The sequence below is a fragment of the Cucumis melo genome, chromosome 11 (genome assembly GCF_025177605.1).
Source record: "Cucumis melo cultivar AY chromosome 11, USDA_Cmelo_AY_1.0, whole genome shotgun sequence".
NCBI classification, from domain to species: domain Eukaryota; kingdom Viridiplantae; phylum Streptophyta; class Magnoliopsida; order Cucurbitales; family Cucurbitaceae; genus Cucumis; species Cucumis melo.
Window position 1 is genome coordinate 32,695,148 of NC_066867.1, and position 18,258 is coordinate 32,713,405.

Below are 18,258 nucleotides of genomic sequence, written 5' to 3' on the forward strand. Positions count from 1 at the left end.
TATTTATATTATTATATTAATTCGGATTTGGTTTGGTTGACCCGAATTTTTCAACCCTCCAACCCGCAACCCAAAAAAATAAAAAATTTCAACCTAACCCACATTTTAAACTTATCCAACCCAATGAATAGTTTGGATTGCTCGGATTATTCTTACCCCCTTACTTCTTATTGTTTCAATTAAACTTTAAAATTATTATAAGTAAATTATTTTAGATAGTTTATAGATTCGTTTTGATTGACTAAAAGAAAAAAAATGTTTTGAAGAAACTCATTTTTGTTTAAACATTTTTCGTTTAATTTGTTCAAAGTACGAGTGGTAATATTCTATTTTTTTTAAAATCACTCATTTTTTAAATTGAATACATGAAAATACACAAAACTAAATTACTTTACATCAATTCTTTCTTACAAACTTATTCAAATGTGGAATTAATAAAATGATTTTTCAAAAGAAAAAAAAGGTCAACACATGTTAATGTTCAAAGTCAACGTATTAATAACAACTTTTATTCTCAAGGAGAAGGGTGGGGCCATCCATGGGCGCCCTTTTAATTTTGATTTAGAAAGAATATAAAAATCTCATCTTTGCATCTGTGCCAAACTTTCCACTATGGCTGAAAAAACCAATATGGGAGAAACAAAAGGAGGAGACTTCCATGAAAAATATTCAAAATTCTGTAGAATTTCCCTTCCATTTTCTCCTTTCATTAGTTGGGTCCTTCAAATTTTAGATCTTGACAGTTCTTGTTTCTTATAATGGCCGTCGCGGGATTTTATCGCAGAGTTCTTCCTTCTCCTCCCGCCGTAGATTTTGCTTCTTCTGATGGAAAGGTTCCTTCAATTCAACGCCTCAAATCTTCTTTCTCCCTCTATTTTTCAATTTCTTTTTATCATTTTCCTAATGGGTTTTTTGTTTTTTTTTGTTCTTTTTTCCTAACTTTAGCTGTGTGAATCTTGCAGCGTCTGTTTACCGAGGCACTTGGAGATGGAACTATGGAGGGGTTTTTTAAGTTAATTTCTTACTATCAAACCCAATCAGAACCTGCTTATTGTGGACTCGCAACCCTTGCAGTTGTTCTCAATGCTCTTTCTATTGATCCGGGTAGAAAATGGAAAGGTAAACTGAAAACTCGCTACTTTTCCTTACTAATTGAGAGCCCATTTAGCTTTGGTTCTTCGATGGGTGATTTGAGTTGCAATCCCATTTCCCTTGTAGTCTTCACACGTGCAAAAATGACCATGGCGTTTGAACTCGTCACAAAACTGTATTTTTGTTTCAGTATCTTGTATGCATATATCTATCAGTGCTTTGATTTTCCTTTCGGTCACTTTAATGCTATGCGGGAAGTATTTCATCGAGCACTTTTTTCAGTTTGGAGAACATTACTTATCGAGTCTTGGTAATTTCAGTTCTAAATAAGAGAATATGGTGCCTCTGCCTATTAGTACTTCACTAGCTATTGGATATACAAAACTGTTCTCTGTCAAAGTCAACTTCATGCTGCTAACTTACTATTAAAGTCGGTAACTTCATGCTGCTAACTTACTATTAAAGTCGGTCAAAGTGCTCTTAGTTCTGATAAGAGTTAACATTTAGGCCATGGTGCAGCCATGTAGTCTCCAAACCTTCAGTGCTCACACGATAGGAACTGTAAACCGAGTTCAGCCACGTTCTTGCCTGCATAAATCCTTACTGGTATTTGAACGCAAGAAAAGAGAAAAGAAACAAAAAGAAGTAGGTGAATAAACTACCAGTACCATTTGTTGTTTAAAGTACTGACTAAGTTTTTATTTTCTTCAGGACCCTGGAGATGGTTTGATGACACTATGCTGGACTGCTGTGAACCTTTGGCAAAGATCAAAACTGATGGTATCACATTTGGTAAGGTTGCGTGTTTGGCTCGCTGCAATGGTGCTAAAGTGTTGGCTTTTAGGACAAATGAAAGCACAGTTGATGATTTTCGTAAACACGTTATATCATGTTCATCTTCTGAGGACTATCATGTGATCACTTCCTACCATAGAGGAGTTTTTAAGCAGGTATATATATCAAATAATCCAAGTATGTACATTCGTCAATGGTCTTATTATATGTCTTCAAAATTAGTTGTAGTAACTGAAAAAGTTGTATTTTATTGTAAATCTGAACCAATGAACAAAAAGTACCTGAATAAACATATATATTTCTTTAGATAAAATGTTATTGAAGATTGGGTTCTAACCGGAGCGTTGCATGTGAATAAGTGTATGACAAACAACTTTTGTCAATCAGAGGAGGATGTAGCTTGTTTGATCACTTGTCATAGAAGTTAATTTGGGGCTTGTCTTTAACATAATGATTGGTTTCAGACTGGAACTGGCCATTTTTCACCAATTGGTGGTTATCATGCTGGAAAAGACATGGTTCTCATCTTGGATGTTGCACGTTTCAAGTATCCTCCTCATTGGGTTCCACTTACCCTATTGTGGGATGCCATGAATACAATTGATGGTGCAACAGGACTACCTAGAGGGTAAATTTCTCTTCTCATTTTGCTTGTTTATTTGTGAACTGGGTCTGTGCTGATGCTGATCCATATTCTGATTTCTTTCTTTAACACAGGTACATGATTTTATCAAAGCTAACCAGGGGACCGTCTATTCTTTACACTCTGGTACATCTTTTTCTTATTCTATTCGTTCGATATGTATAAAGAAATGGTAAAGTTTAAAATCATTTGCAGTTTTCAAACCAAAAAATAAAATAGTTTATTGGAATAAACTTTTAAGAAGACTAGTCATGATTAAAAGAATAAAGGTAGCATCTGCTTTTAGATCTTTTCTTCTGCATGTAGGTTAAGGATCAATATTGATCAATGGTAGTAAATTTGTTTTGTGCAGAGTTGTCAGCATGACGGTTGGAATAATGTTATAAAATACTTAACAGAAGAAGTTCCTTTACTCCTGAAAACTGAAAATGTGAAAAGTGTAGAGGAATTACTCTCTGTAGTATTTAAATTCCCACCTCAAAATCTCAAGAACTTTATCAAGTGGGTTGCAGAAGTTCGGGAGCAAGAGGATGGGAATGTAAAACTAAATGCAGAGGAGAAAGGAAGACTGGCTGTCAAGGTTCTCTTGAACTTCTTTCTATTACTTTTCTTGTTTTCCCTTTTTCGCACATACGCTTAAATGTTTAATTTTCTTTTCTGAAACTTAAATTGTGGGAATCTCAGGAAGAGATATTGGAACAACTACGAGCGACTGAACTCTTCAAACATATCAAACAGTGGTTGGCATCTGGGACTCTATGTGAAGGCTTCGAATCTTTGTTTGACAGAGATGAATTATACGGAATTGCTGCAACGGTTTGTTGTCAAGGGGCAGAAACTTTAGCTGCAAAACCTTGCTCAGCTGATCGACGTTTATGCAAAACTGATATCCACCGTTTGAATGCTGAAAATGAGAAGCCAGCGGTGGTCATGTCAGGGACGGTTGTTACTAATGCTATCAAAGAAGGAGTAGATATGTTGGTACCTTTATGTAAAACAGAACCAAGTCATATTTCAGATGAGTGCTGTTGTCAATGGCCATCTGTTATTGATGTTCTTACCATATTGTTGCTATCACTGCCTCAACATATTTGGTTCAACCTTAAAGATGAGAAGTTGTTGGCCAACATTAATAGGCTTGTTGGAGAAAACTACCTTCCTGCTTTGCTTCAGGATGAGGTAATCTAGCTTTTTTTCCTTTCTAATTTGGCTTGCACCCCCCCCCCCCCCCCCCCCCCCGCCGAAAAACTACATCGGTGAGTTTTCCATTTCCTTATCCCTAATATGTCTACCGGATTCATAACAGGTTCTGCACTTGAGAGAACAAATGCACTTTCTTATGACTGATCTCAGCTCTTAATCCTCCTCTTCTTCACACAACTTTCTAATGGTAAGTTCATATTTCTTTTTGCGACAGTATTGAGAATTTATAACAATGGTATAGTATTTCAGCATGTATACTCGGTTTAATAAACTTTGAAAAGTTGTAAAATACTGTTTCGAAGTTATTTGGTTCAGTATTATTGCTAGTCTTTGTATCTTGCCAATAGACTCTCATTTCTAAGATTATATCAATAAGAAAACTCTGATTGTTTGAGAAATTATATCATATGGTATTAGATACCATAAATCTCAAACATAAATTGAGATTCGATCTAATAATGGCAGACCCAAAGTAGACACCATTTTAAGGGAGTATGTTGAGAGTCCTACCTTGAGAAAATCAAATAACTAACAAAATGTTTAGAAGAGATTGATGAGTTCTTACTTTCATTCCACGTCTTGTCATAATTTGTTGTTTCTGGTTGAACTTTAGAGTATCATATCTATACAACTAGCTGATGAAATTTATTCAATAATCTTTGACGAGTCCTGTTAGAATCCAAGCAAACCTTTTGCTTTATTTCGTATGTTCATCGTTTGCTCTATTCCTTTTCCTGAATTCAGTTGTTAGAGAAAAGTGACTGCATCCAAAAAACTAACTACAGCAACATGTGCTGAGGGAGTGGTAATGGATGGAGCAACCACTCCTTAGGATCATGAGATGGGATGATTTTGAACAGAAGCTTGAGTTGCTGCATTAGAAGAAGCGAAATACACTCTTGGTTTCTAGAGTCTGAGTTTGATATTCGGTTAATCTTTTGAAATTCCAAAGGGGATGCTTTATTCCTTAAAGTTTGGAATATTTTTATCAAGACAATTCATAGGTTGAATTAGTGGTATGACAATTTTGAGCATTGGAGTACACTATTAAGTAATGAAAATAAAATTGAGAGGGTTTGGACAATGAATGTGATTGAACAATTTGGCAATGGAGGAAATTTTGTAGGTATTTGATGTTTTTGTAATCCAAGCTCAAAAATGGAGTTCCACTCCTAAAAAGGGTTCTAAGAAACCACTAGTCAGAAAGAATGTCTATCTTTTATAAGAAGTTTTGTTTTAGGTTATTTATGGCAATTTTCCATGGATAAATCACATTGAACATAATACATATCTTTAATTTTTTTCTAGAAAAAACCTATTAATATTGGGTTGTGTTGGTTTGACTATGACAGGTATAAATGGGAAGGGAACCATTTAATACGACTCCCTTTCAACTTTTCCAAATTTTGTTGTTTGAAACCAATTGCTAAAATCAATCCTTAGTATCATTTATTCTTCTCTGAATTTTGGGTTTATTTTGATTGTCAATCTGTAAATGTGAATTTTTTAAGGCTTTTTTCAAATATAATAAAAATGAATCAGAATATTTATAGAATATAATAAAAAATTTGTAGATCCTAATATACCACTATCTTTTATCTGTTACACATAATAGTATATCTAAGTCTATATTTATAAATATATTTTGGAAATTTTATAATTTAAAACAATCTTCCTTTCCTTATTTCTGATCCATATGGATCTCTTATTTAAATTGAGGTGAAGGCTTAGTTGAATTTGATTGCACTCAAAGATTTGCAATGGAAAAATAAGTCAAGGCATTGGAAATATGCTATTCATAGATATATAATGACATGACTTGAAATGGCATTAGAAAATCTGGTAGATTACAAATTCAACAACTATAACTCGTATCAAATTAAAAGGGGCACGGACAACAGCCACCCATAACCTCAGCAAAAAAACGCTACTCGTTATTTAATTTTTGACTTTGTTTCATCGAACAATAGATGTGTGCGCTTTCTGTCTTGCGGCAAACAATGTTTCCTCAAATTTTCAGGAAAGGGGCGATGAAAACCGCATTGATCCAACAAAAAATAACAATCACAAGGAAACAAGTCATCCCATGGAAAAAGAATTGAAAGTAACTCAATACGCTGCTTTAACTGCTTTCTCTGCAGCATCATCCAGATCTTCTGCTGTTATCAATGTCATTCCACTTTCCTATAAAGCCATCAGCAATCACATAAAATTAGGTTACTCATCTCAGTAGGCATATATAAAAGGACGGAACCTTTTGTTATTGGGGAAAAAGAGAGAAACATCAACGATTCTGAAGATTTACCTTCAGAATTCTTTTTCCTTGGTCAACGTTTGTACCTTCAAGCCGAACAACCACGGGCACTTTGAGGGCAACCTTAAACACAGAGGTCATATCAATCTTAGAATAACGTCCATAATCATCATAACCATATATCTTGCTCAACAAACAGAAGGCAACAGTTGTCAAGTACATGTGAAAGTTGAGGACTTCTAAGGACTAAGAAGGTGAATACCAAAGTTTTGTTCAAATTGAAATTATGCCAATGTTCAAATTCTTCCAGAATTGTTTTTGTTTAAAAGAAAGAGAACATTGCACTAATATGGTGACAAGTATAAAAAGCCCAGAAGAATAAAGGAAGCAGAGACTCCACCCCCTTTGAGCTCTACACTCACCCATTCTACCATTCTCGTTTGAGCTTTCTACCTTTTCTCTTTTTGGGAAATATGTCATGGGGAATGGAAAAAACACGTTTTTTGGGAGGATCAGTGGGTGGGGGAGGGAGCTCTTTCTTCATCTTTATCACCTTTCTTCCCTTAAAAATTGCCCAATTTCTGACTTCTTGAATTGATTTGAGAAGTCCGTCTTTTTCCTTTGGGTTTCATTGTAATCTGTCCAATAGGGAAACAATGGAGGTGGCCTCTCTGCTTTCTTTACTGATGGGTGCTCTCTTAGCGAATGTGTGTCCTTGGAGTCCAAATCCAAGGGAGAGGTTTTCTTGTAAATCCTTCTTAAGATTGCTTTTAGATCCCTCTCCCATTGGGAAGCTGTTTTTTATACCATTTGGAGGATTAAGGTTTCTAAGAAAAGTTTTGTTTTTTATTTTGCAAATCTTGCTTGGTCGTGTGGACACTTTAGATAGACTTGCTAGCGAGGAAAACTTCGCTTGTGGGGCCTTTTTGCTGCATTTTGTGCTGGAAGGTGGAGGAAGACCTAAACCATCTCTTGTGAGGTTGCCAGTATGTGAGATCTGTGTGAAGCTTATTCTTGCAAAAGTTCAATGTCAGCATTAATGGTCAAAGAGATGTGCATCCGATGATCGAGGAGTTCCTCCATCCACCTTTCATAGAGAGGCCGCTTTTTATGGCTTGCCAAGCTGTATGCAATTGTGTGGGATATTTGGGGGAAGAGTTTTTAGAGGGAAGGATAGGGACCCTAGTGAGATTTGGTCTTTAGTGATATTTCATGTGTCTCTTTGTGCTTCAGTTTCAAAGCTTTTTCGTAACTATTCGCTAGGAAACATTAACCTTAGTTGGATCCCCTACCTTTAGTGGAGCTCTTTTTTGTTGGGTCTGTTCTTTTGTATGCCCTTGTATTCTTTCATTTTTTTCTCTATGAAAGTTGTTTCTATCAAAAGAATTTCTAAACTGTCTAGCATGGATGAAGTGCAAATGGATAATGGGGATATATGTTTCAAGCTGCTTGATTAACGTGGATAGCATATGTGAAAGTGTGTATTTGATAGCTGAAATACCAAAAACATCAAGAAAAGCAGTCTATGACATACAGGGGATGGAAACCAGAAATATGCGAATTTTACCTGTTTGGCAGCGTTGACAATTCCACTAGCTATGACATCACATTTCATTATTCCACCAAAAATGTTCACCAAAATTGCTTTAACTTTCTCGTCAGAAGTCAATATCTTAAATGCCTCAACTACCTGCTTTACACAGTTCAGTTATTAACTCGTACAATAATGACGACTGTGTAAAAAATGAATGAACTGTATATAGCGACAAAGTTTTGAAGATTTCCTCACAATCCACACATGCACACATGATTTGAAAGTTTAATATCAAAAAAGTATATTTCCACGAATGCAATTAAAATTATGTTTAATCAAAATTGACACCACCCTCTGTCATAAAATTCTGGGGGGCGGAGAATGAAGTGCAGGGATTTAGATGAGATCGTTTGCTTGAATCTTTTACCTGCCCTTCAGAAGCATTTCCACCTACATCCAGGAAATTGGCAGGAGTTCCCCCATGCAGCTTAATTATATCCATCGTAGCCATTGCTAATCCTGCACCATTGACCATGCAACCAATTTCTCCATCTAAGCCAATGTAATTTAGATCTGCTTTGGCTGCATCAACCTATTCAAAAGAATAAAAAAAATCAAAGATGCATATTTCGAAGTTGTTATGCTTCACAATATTCACATTCAGAAGGGCACTTGTGCCCATCCTCGTAGAAGAATGCTGAACGAATGGAGACGATGAAAGTGAAATGAGTAAAAGTATAACATTCTGAAGGAGAAGAGTTAGGGGGAAATAAGGACAGGGAGGTATGAAGACTCCAACTACTTTTGAACTTCCAAACGTTTAGGTAGAGAGTGTAGAAAAAGTTGGTGCTTTTTCTGCTTATTTTAGGAATAAAAAGACATGCCTCCAGGCAAACTTTATTATTTTTAAGTTTTTAAAATTTATAAGTATCCAACAAACTAACTTTGGCTAATCTTATGAGACAACCACAATAATTGGTTGCCGATAAAATTTGTAGAATATTAAATCCTAGATATCTAGCTACTATGGTTTGTTCCCATTTCTAGAAAATGTGGAATACACAATAAAAGTACATGATAACTTTTAAGAATTGAGGTCAAGGTAAGGGCTATAATAAAGATGAAATACTAACAAATAATACAAATGATTTCAAACTAGGTTTCGGGTTGAAGACATCGAATGCATAATAAAAAGAAAAGAGTTCACAAATATCCAGGGCTGAAGGTAGGAGCAAATGAGGACTCCTTTAGAGTAAATAAGAAATTGTTTTAACCCCAATAATCAACGTCAGTTGGATTAAATGTTCACTTTATAATGTTTGGGGAGTAAAATTAAATTTTGATGTTATAGTTATTGCAACCTCTATAAGTTGGTGTATTTCTCATAATAATGAAAAACAGTAGGATTTTATTTTCATACCAATATCTCAATAGAATCAAGAAAGTATTCTCTTCCACACAAAGAAAGAAAACCAGACCTCTCGAGGATCCTCTTGAGTTGGATCACGGAGAGAAAATATTGCTTTTTGACGAAATGCAGCATTATCATCAAAGTTTAGCTTAGCATCAGCTGCCACCAGCTGATTGTCTGAAGTCTCTGCAATGGGATTTACCTGCAATCAAACAGATAGTCGGGACCAAACACTCTAGGAAGTGGAGCAATTCAAGCTAATATGTAAACTTCAAAAAGTCAAGTCAATTAAGCTGTGCTTACTTCCAGTAACGTGCAGTCACATTCGCAGAAGAGTTTATACAATTTTTTCACTTGTTCGATTGAATCCTGTCTGTCAGCACCCTTGGGAGCCAAACCATCCACAACTTTTGCAGCATCTTCATCTGTAATTCCTTGGAAAACATCAATAGGTACCTTTCAGAGAAGAAAAAAAATGATTGAGTGAGGAAAACATTAAGATAGACAAATGTGAAAAGAAGAAAAGGTCGCTTTCACTTGGCAACACTATCAAACAAGCAAAGACAAAATAACAACCTTTATAATCATATCCGGGAAGTTCTCAGCAAGATCTTCAATACTAGTTCCACCCTTTCTACAGGCAATTATAAGCTGGAAATAAAGCAAGTTAAAATTTGTTTTATTTCACAATCGAAGTCCTCCTTAGGAACGCCAATTTTGAAAAGCTAAATAAAAAAGCAGAAAAATCACTGCAAAAAGAAATAAATTAGGCACACATGGTAATGGAACATACTGGACCGGCAGTTTTACGATCCAATGTGATAGCGAAGTACATTTCATTGATAAGTGATAACTTCTCACATAGATAAACCTGCATTAATATATACAAAGGAAACAAAGAAAATTAAGTCAGTCATGAAAGGTGTTCAGATTCTTAGTGTCAGGTGTTGAACAAACCATACAGCAGACACAAACAAGATAAGGAGAAGGAAGAAAGACAAGAATACGATTCTTAATAGAGAATAACATATTGTTACTAGAAGATATACAAAATTTTTAACACACTGCAACACATCATAATTCGAAGCTAATTTGTGAGTGGATCCTTTATCAATCCTTGTGTATCGTCAGTGCCCTCCAAGTTGTACAATTTTTATCTTGGACACGAGCTTTCACTCTCACTATACTATCAGTGCAAAACTTGACAGCTCTTGAGTGTATATACTTGCAAACTACTGAATTACAAAAACCATCAATTCCTTCGTTTCATTGATAAGATGAAATCCCAAGAAAAAAAACTCTTCCATTGGACAATAAGAGAAGTGAGGTTGTAGGAACTAAAGAGGGAAAATTTTACACTATAAAAGTTAAGTGTTAAAAAGTCATTGGAAACAGTAGCCTTAACTTAGAAAATGTGATGGTTTCATGCCAACTATGTAACAAGTAGTTGGAAGGCCCTTATTAAGTAGTGTTTCTAGCAAAGGTGTTTTCAATTCAACCCATGGCCATGGGATGTTTTACCATTTCTATCTATAATACACATCGCTTTTAAAATCATATACATACTTGAACTAAATGACAAGGAGAGCCCTAAGCTAAACTAATCCACTGCATTAATTGGACTAGGTATAGGTAGTATTTATGTTCTAAGCCATTTTTGGGAAATGTCTTTGGCGGTGTTTTGATACCCAACCGAAACATGGCACCAGTTGCCACCCTTAGGCAGATGGTTGAACAGAGATTACTAATAGAACACAGAAAACAACCATCATGAGTTGGACTACTAGACACTAGTTGAGAAGATATATTCAGAGTACAACCTATAAAACAGATCCTGTTCAGGCAAAATTGTCGTCTAGATAAAATATTGATCTAATAATTTTACCCAATAGTGCAGGAGTCCAAAAGAAAAGTTAATAGCTAATTAGGTTCAACATATTCCCAAGGAACTTGAGGGACTGATCAGTGAAAAGACGTTTGTTACCTTACTGACAACTTTACCCTGTGGACCAGTTTGTTTAGTGACAAGTATCTGCCCGAGCATCTTTCCTACACACGGAATAGGAAAAAAGGGGGAGAAATGAATTATTGAAATACTCCGTTAAAGTTGTGAGCTCCACATTTAAGCAAACTCAAACTGAAATAACAGTTATTTTCATAAAATACAATAGACAGACTTGGCTTGAAGAAATCTTCCACATCCTAGTTCTAAGATATCAGGAAATTTATATATAATATAAATGTCAGTAGCAACCAATTATGTACAAGAAAAACACTGATGGAATTTTTAGATCGAACTAGAATCTTCAAATAATAAGATACTGAGAACCTTTTAGAAGAACAAAAATGAAAATACAGAAGGGCATCCTACCAGCAATCTCTTCAACCTGGTCCACCTTCACTATGTGAACTCCACCCTTTAAGCCGCTTTTGAATGTTCCCAAACCTCTTCCACCAGCCAAAATTTGACTTTTAACGACCAACTGCACAAGATCAAACTTTGTATAATGCTTCTCATAACTGGCTAAGTGTTTGCTCATATATAAGGTGGAAATAGCTAACCAATAGCCAACTTCTTTTTCATTTCTAAACAAAAATGTCAAGCGAGGCAATACTATAACTGTAATAATTTCTATTTTTCGTGATATTATAATTAGTAGACGTCCAAAGAAAGGACTTCATCGTAAGAGGATGAAGAGAGAGACGTGAGACCCCGTGCTTACCTCTTTCGCATCAGGAAACGCAGTTTTCACTGCGTTTTTTACTTCATCAACAGAAGAAACAGCAAGACCCTTTGGCACATTGATCCCATATTTGCTCATCAGCTCAGCCCCCTGATCTCCACAGTAAAAGTAACAAAAATTAATACGCAAAATGAGAATTCTTTCACAGCCTTTAAATCAAATGCTGCAAGAAGCAACCAAATTACCAAACTGCTATGATGGCTAAACAAACCCAGAACTCAAAATTCCATAATACACTCATAGTAAACGAAACTATTAGAAAAAAAATAATAATAACAACCTGATACTCATGGATGTTGAGACGACGCAGCTGTTGGTGCTGCCATTTCCCGGCGACAGAAAGAGATCGAGAGACAAGCTTATTGAGCAACCCTCTCACCATGATTTTCGAAAGAACAATCGATAAGATCTAAAAAAGGAAAAAAAAAAAACTTGAGAATCGGACACCGAAGGCAGCTAGGAGCTCGGCCGGAGACGTGGCAGAAGGAAATGTATGGGCTGTTCTGTTCTCGCCGGAGGCAGGGAATGATCGATTGGGAGAGGGAGAAGAAGAAAGCGTACCCCTAACTTCAGAACTCTTTCTATTTTTTCTAATATAATGTTTTGTTAAATTACAAATTTGGCCCGACTCTTTAAGCTTAATTTCAATTTAATCCCCAGAGATTAGTCAAAATCTTTACCAATTTTCCTTTTTGTTACCTTATTAACACAGATTTTCTATATTAGGTTTAGGATTAATCATATTCACACATCTTTTCGAATTAGGGTTTTCATTTTTCTTTTCTTTTTCATAGTATGAGAGATGGTCGATGGGATTGAAAAAGAGGTCGATAAGTATAAGTTATTGAGTTATAGGATGAGTTTTGATTAGATTGATTTCTAAAGTGTTTAATTTTTAAAATAAATTATTTCAAGATAAATTGATGTGTTTGATATTAATTTAAAATAATTTTTAGAAATATGTGATTCATTTTAAAGAAAAACATGTTCTTTATTGATGTTTAAAGAGGACTCCTTCCAAATTATCTATTTTTCTTTCTCTTAGTTTTTTGTTTTTTTAATATCTATTTTTACTTTTTGTTTTTTTAAATACTTTAAATATTTTTTTAATGTGTGTTCGTATACATATAAATATAGGAATTTGTAAATGTTTCTCTCCCAGCCAAATCTACGTCACCTTAACATTTGTAAAAAAACTCATAAGAACGTCAATGAATAACATGATTGTGTTCGTAAAATGAAATTAATGATTAGTTTCAAGTAACTAAAAAATTAATAATTTTAAGATAACGTACAATTAATTTTAGAATATTAATTTATAATTTAGGGTTACGTACAACTTGAACGACAAATTAAAATACTTTTTTCTATGACAATTTAGTAATAATTAAACATATATTATTATTATGAGACGTAGTGAAAATTATAAGATGTTGAATTTAAGACCGAATCACATTAAATTAAATCCTTTTGTAATACCGAATTATAAATATTCCTAAATTAAACCGAACAATTCTATAATTTAGGGTTTGTATGGTAACCATTTCATTCTTTTAATTGTTTTTTACGTGTTTTTTCAGAAATATAAATGTAATTCGACAACCATCTTTTGTTCTTAAAAAACAAAACCATTATTTGTTTGTATAATTACTTCTTAGTTTCCAACTTTTAGAAACAAAATTCTCTTATTATTGATTTCTTACCTTTTTTATTATGAAGAATGAATATAGCAAATGATTTCAATATATTGTTTCATTGGATATTTGTTCAATTTGTTTTGAACATCGCATCATTGTAATTGGACTCTCGATTACAAGACAAATAATCTATATATTTTTTACTAATCAACAAAGAGACGAATAATTTTTAGAAATAGATACGAACAAAAAAAGGACAAACTAGCATACAACTATGATCTTTATTCACATAAACAACACAAAATATATATTTTAACAAATTCACCTAAAGTTTATAAATTAATCAATCATGTAACATTAATCTAATGAGAATTAGTATATTTCATGTTATAATATGGTTTTATCACTCGTAGACACACTTGTTAAACAAATTTAAATTTAGGTCAAAACCTATAAATGAAACAGTTTACGCACGATGTTTCATGTAGCGTAGACATTCTATTTTTGGACATGATTTATCTTACAATATACTTAAAAATTAATTTAAACATCATCTCAATTATTTTATTAAAGATTTTAATGTTTTTACCATGTTTTTGTTTTATTTTCTAATAGATGCAAAATATATATATATATATATATATATATATATATAATGTTAAAATCAAATGTTTGATGTAATTTGAAAAAATGAAAAACCAAAACGAGTATGATTTAATCGGAATATGAATTTGCTAATAACCACAATATTTGTGGTTTGAACTTTAATGCCCCAATTGTTTTATTGAAATTAGAAAGTATAATTATTAAATTAAATACTAAAAATTCAAAATGAACAATATCATATCAGCGTAGAAACAGATGGAGGGATCACTGTATTCACAAATTATGAATCTAATTTTTCCTTCTTCAGTATACCTAATTTTTCTTCTTCGGTATACCTTTCATCTAACCGTCTTAGCTCAATGGTAGAGTGTGCGGTTTTTAACCACGTGGATTTTATCCCAAAGTTTAAATATTATTTATTTATTACATTAATAAAAATATATATAATAAATTAAATTAAATTACATGTCTAATAAATCTTTAAACCTTTGATTTTATATCTTTAAGCCTCTAAATTTTCAATTTTGTAACAAATAGAATTCTTAAACATTCAACCTTTTAACAAATCAGTCAAATTGTGAAAAAAATAAACAAAAAAATAGGCAAACAATAGTATAAAAAAATAAACGTGTAAAAAAAATAAATGATTAGATAAGGAAATTCAAATTTAAACTTAAACGTAAGCAGTATCATATCTAAACGATGGCGGCATAAATTGTAGTCATACTTAAACGATCGCGTAAATATTTGGTCGTTTTTAACGAAATTAAAATCTCTCTCATTTTCAATTTTATATATATATGAAACAATATTTGTTGAATTGTAATCATAAAATTTAGAATTCATATCCAATCGAAAAGAGAGACAAACGATGGCATTAAAATAAAAGGGAGATTTAGAAATTTAAAATGTGGATGGAATTGATTTTTTCTTTATATATATATATATATATAATTATTATTTAGAAAATATTTAAGCGGTCCCCCTAAAAAGTTGGTCCACATCACATGTTACACAGCTAGGTAACGGAGAGACAAAAATAATAATAATAATAATAAAATTTTAATATTCCATCATATACTTCCTTTGATTTTTCCATAAATCTCTTAAAATTATTTGCACTTGGTCATCGTTATTAAAATTCTTCCAATAACATTTTCAACAGTTATACTTTTGTTGTCCCTTCCAATAATTTTATCTATTATTTAACACTAATTCCAAAATAAATACAGAAATCAAAACACTCGACGAAAATAGAATTTTTCATTTTTCATTTTTAATTAAAGAAAGAGAAAAGAAAATCATAGGTTTAGCAAGCGAGCTAACTGGGTGGGATTTACAATACCTTGAAGGTGGGACCCGCTGTGTTTCAACAAATTAGCTACCTCCACGTAGGATTGGTAATTCTTGTGGTGGTGCAATTCGGCTTGGGCTTGGCGCTTCTCTTGAGCCTCCGTAGTAGTGAGCGAATAATAATAATAACAAGAAGAAGAAGAAGGCATAGCAATAGCATTAGCAGCCGCCGGATCTGGATTATTATCCCAAGTCTGACCGAAAAGCGTTCCTTTAGTGAGGAACTCGTGAGCCAAGTAGCCGGCAAGGAGCTGCTTCGAATGCGGCGGCGTCGGTACTTTAGCCGTGAATGAGAGTTGGTGGGCCGCCTCATCATCATCATGATGATCATCATCATCAAGGCCCTCTCTTTCTTTCCTCTTATTGTTGTTGTTGTTGTTGTTGGGCCTAGGTGACGTCATTAATCTACGAGGAGGTAAACGCATCGTTTTGGTGGTATTACTATTCATCATCCTTCAAACCCTTCTCTCTTTCTTTTTTAACCTAAACCTAAACCTAAACCTACTACTACTACTACTACTACTCCCTCCCAATGCACGCCACGTCAGCAAATAATATATTTTCTTTTGTTGAAAAGCAAAAAATAATAATAAATAAATAAAAACCTAAAAAATCTCCACGCCCAATCCCTACGTTTCAATAATTTCACAAATAAACCCCCAGAAGCCAGGCTGACAAAATTAAATTTAGCAAATTTATAGAGAAGAGAAATAGAGAGAGAATGGAAGAGAGGAAGTTGAAGGGGAGGAGGGGGAGGGGGAAGGGAGGGAAGGGGGTTATTTATAGAAGAGAAGATATGGATTTGGGCTTATTGTTTGAAGGAAACTACGAAAATGCCACAATGGGGAGGGGTGGTTAAATGACGATATTACCCTTGAGATTGGGGGGTGGGGGGTTTGGTTTTCCACATTTTCATGCCAAACGTACGAGTCATCTGTTTTTGAGAAAAAGAAGGGAACTAGATTCTTATTTATCGCCTTCCCTATCATTTTTCCTTTTTTTTGTTTTTAAAAAACCTTTCCCCCTTGCCTGTTTACGTATTTACTCTCTCTCTCTCTCAATTCTTTTATTCCCGATTTTAAAATCAGTCTTTGGTTTCTTTTAATTTGATTTTATTCATGCCATGCCCACCGTAATTAATTTATATATATATATATATATGATTCCTTCCTAAGTAAAAAGAATTTTGGATTCTCAAGGCCCTTCCATTATGGGTGAGTTTTTGGTTTTCATAAAATAAGATCTAAACTTTGATTAAGAATAGCAAAAACTTTAAATTAAATGTCACATGAAATCTCCTTTATATATTCTTCTTATCACTCTATTTAATTTAAGCTAAAATTAAACTTCTAATTTATTAACTATTCTACCGTTTTTATTTTGGTATTTAAACTCTTTTCCTATGTTTCAGAGTGTTTCTTTTTTTCATTCTCTAATTACAAATTTACATTTGTTGGTCACATATAAAGTGTGTTTTCTCTATTAAGCAGAATTTAGGCCTTCATCCCTAGTTGAGGTCTAAAGGTAAAATGGTTTTTTTTTATTATTAAATTGAAGCTTAAATATCGGTACATTTAACATTTTTTGTCCAAATTTACTCATACTATATTGAAAAAAGAAAAACTTTTTAGTCTCTATTTTTAAAAATAGATTCATAGAAATAAATTATTTTAACTCGTCGTATGACATTTTAAATTAAAAGAATAATTTTTAGAAATCATCTCGAGTGTACATACTTTAAATTTATACAATAGATTAAGCAAAATATCATTCATGCTAAATTGTCAGAATAAATTATTTTATCTTCGGGTAATTAACGATGGCTACAAAATGATTATTGTCTTCCTCAACAAAAACTTTGAAGTCTCTTAGTGAGATTTTTCTCTTAATAGAATAAAGATTCAGTATTTTTTGTTTTGGTATACATAAGACTATATTCATGAGTCTCTTTATATACTGGTTCAAATATTTTTTTTCATTAAATCCTAATCAATCTAGAAATAGGTTTCTATCCATTTTAGTCCTACTCAGTTAGAAATATTGGGTCTTAATTAAATATATCTCGATTTAACAAAATAAATAATTAATTAATTCACATACATAATTATTTAAATACATCCAACACTCCTCTCCAAAACTATTTTAAAAAAATTAAATATCGTATAATTATTTTTATAAAAAGAAACTTTAATAATCTTTTAAACTAAAATATACAGATACCTAAAAATGTATCATTTAAAAAAATAAAAAACCAAATAAACTTATTATTACAAACTTGCCACACATAATCTTTCACAATTTAGGAACTAAAAAAGTATTTTGTTTATACAGTTTTTATATACAAAATTGGTAAAATAAAACACAAACATTTAATCTCTGAGACCTTTAAATCTTATACATAATGTTGTAGGGGAAATTGAAGCTACCTAGATATGCAAAGGTAGGGAAAATAAAGGTAAGGTTGGACCACTATGCTACAATTTTGGCATTTGTTCGAGCCAGAAAAAACTTGAATGCGAGTAAAATCGAGTTAGGCTAAATTGAGTTTAAGACCAACCAAATTATTGATTTAAAAATATCTAATCCTAACCTGGGTAGGATAACGAAAAAAGTATTTATCCTAATTCTTAAATATATATATATATATATATATATATATATATGTATATATATATATATATATATATGTATATATAAACTTTATGTCATTCTTCCTAATAAAATGTCTTATTATACCTTTACTCTATTTAGAAGTTTTCGACTTCAACATTAGATTTTCCTTCGTCTTTATTTTACAAATTCTTCGTTTGACTTAAAAGCTTAAGTTTGCGAGTTAAGGTAAATTTAATTGCATCAGTTAATTTAAATTTGGATTTTGACACGATAAACACCTAAATACTAATTACCTATACCAAATTTGGTTAAAGCTAAGTTGTTGGGATAAAATGGAATGAAACAATTCTATGGTTGGAGGTTTGAAGAAGAA

At 32.9% G+C, this 18,258-nt stretch overlaps 3 protein-coding genes across 3 annotated transcripts; 1 reads left to right on the forward strand and 2 right to left on the reverse strand.

Moving 5' to 3' along the window:
• The first annotated feature begins 593 nt into the window (after window positions 1-593).
• Window positions 594-4,977, forward strand: LOC103498913 (glutathione gamma-glutamylcysteinyltransferase 3-like). Its single transcript, XM_008461724.3, has 9 exons — window positions 594-833; window positions 963-1,119; window positions 1,804-2,042; window positions 2,352-2,515; window positions 2,605-2,656; window positions 2,883-3,110; window positions 3,215-3,709; window positions 3,837-3,920; window positions 4,478-4,977. Exons 1-8 carry the CDS (start codon window positions 759-761, stop codon window positions 3,888-3,890), a joined length of 1,464 nt encoding a protein of 487 aa, XP_008459946.1. The 5' UTR covers window positions 594-758; the 3' UTR covers window positions 3,891-3,920; window positions 4,478-4,977.
• A 537-nt stretch (window positions 4,978-5,514) lies between these two features.
• Window positions 5,515-12,278, reverse strand: LOC103498914 (succinate--CoA ligase [ADP-forming] subunit beta, mitochondrial). Its single transcript, XM_008461725.3, has 12 exons — window positions 11,957-12,278; window positions 11,656-11,766; window positions 11,304-11,415; window positions 10,917-10,981; window positions 9,726-9,803; window positions 9,509-9,583; window positions 9,236-9,388; window positions 9,000-9,134; window positions 7,949-8,113; window positions 7,555-7,677; window positions 6,039-6,110; window positions 5,515-5,917 (listed from the first exon to the last, which is right to left on the reverse strand). Exons 1-12 carry the CDS (start codon window positions 12,056-12,058, stop codon window positions 5,843-5,845), a joined length of 1,266 nt encoding a protein of 421 aa, XP_008459947.1. The 5' UTR covers window positions 12,059-12,278; the 3' UTR covers window positions 5,515-5,842.
• A 2,891-nt stretch (window positions 12,279-15,169) lies between these two features.
• LOC103498915 (uncharacterized) lies at window positions 15,170-16,025 on the reverse strand. The gene has a single exon (XM_008461727.3). The coding sequence runs from the start codon at window positions 15,722-15,724 to the stop codon at window positions 15,221-15,223; it is 504 nt and encodes a 167-aa protein (XP_008459949.1). The 5' UTR covers window positions 15,725-16,025; the 3' UTR covers window positions 15,170-15,220.
• Window positions 16,026-18,258: the final 2,233 nt, after the last annotated feature.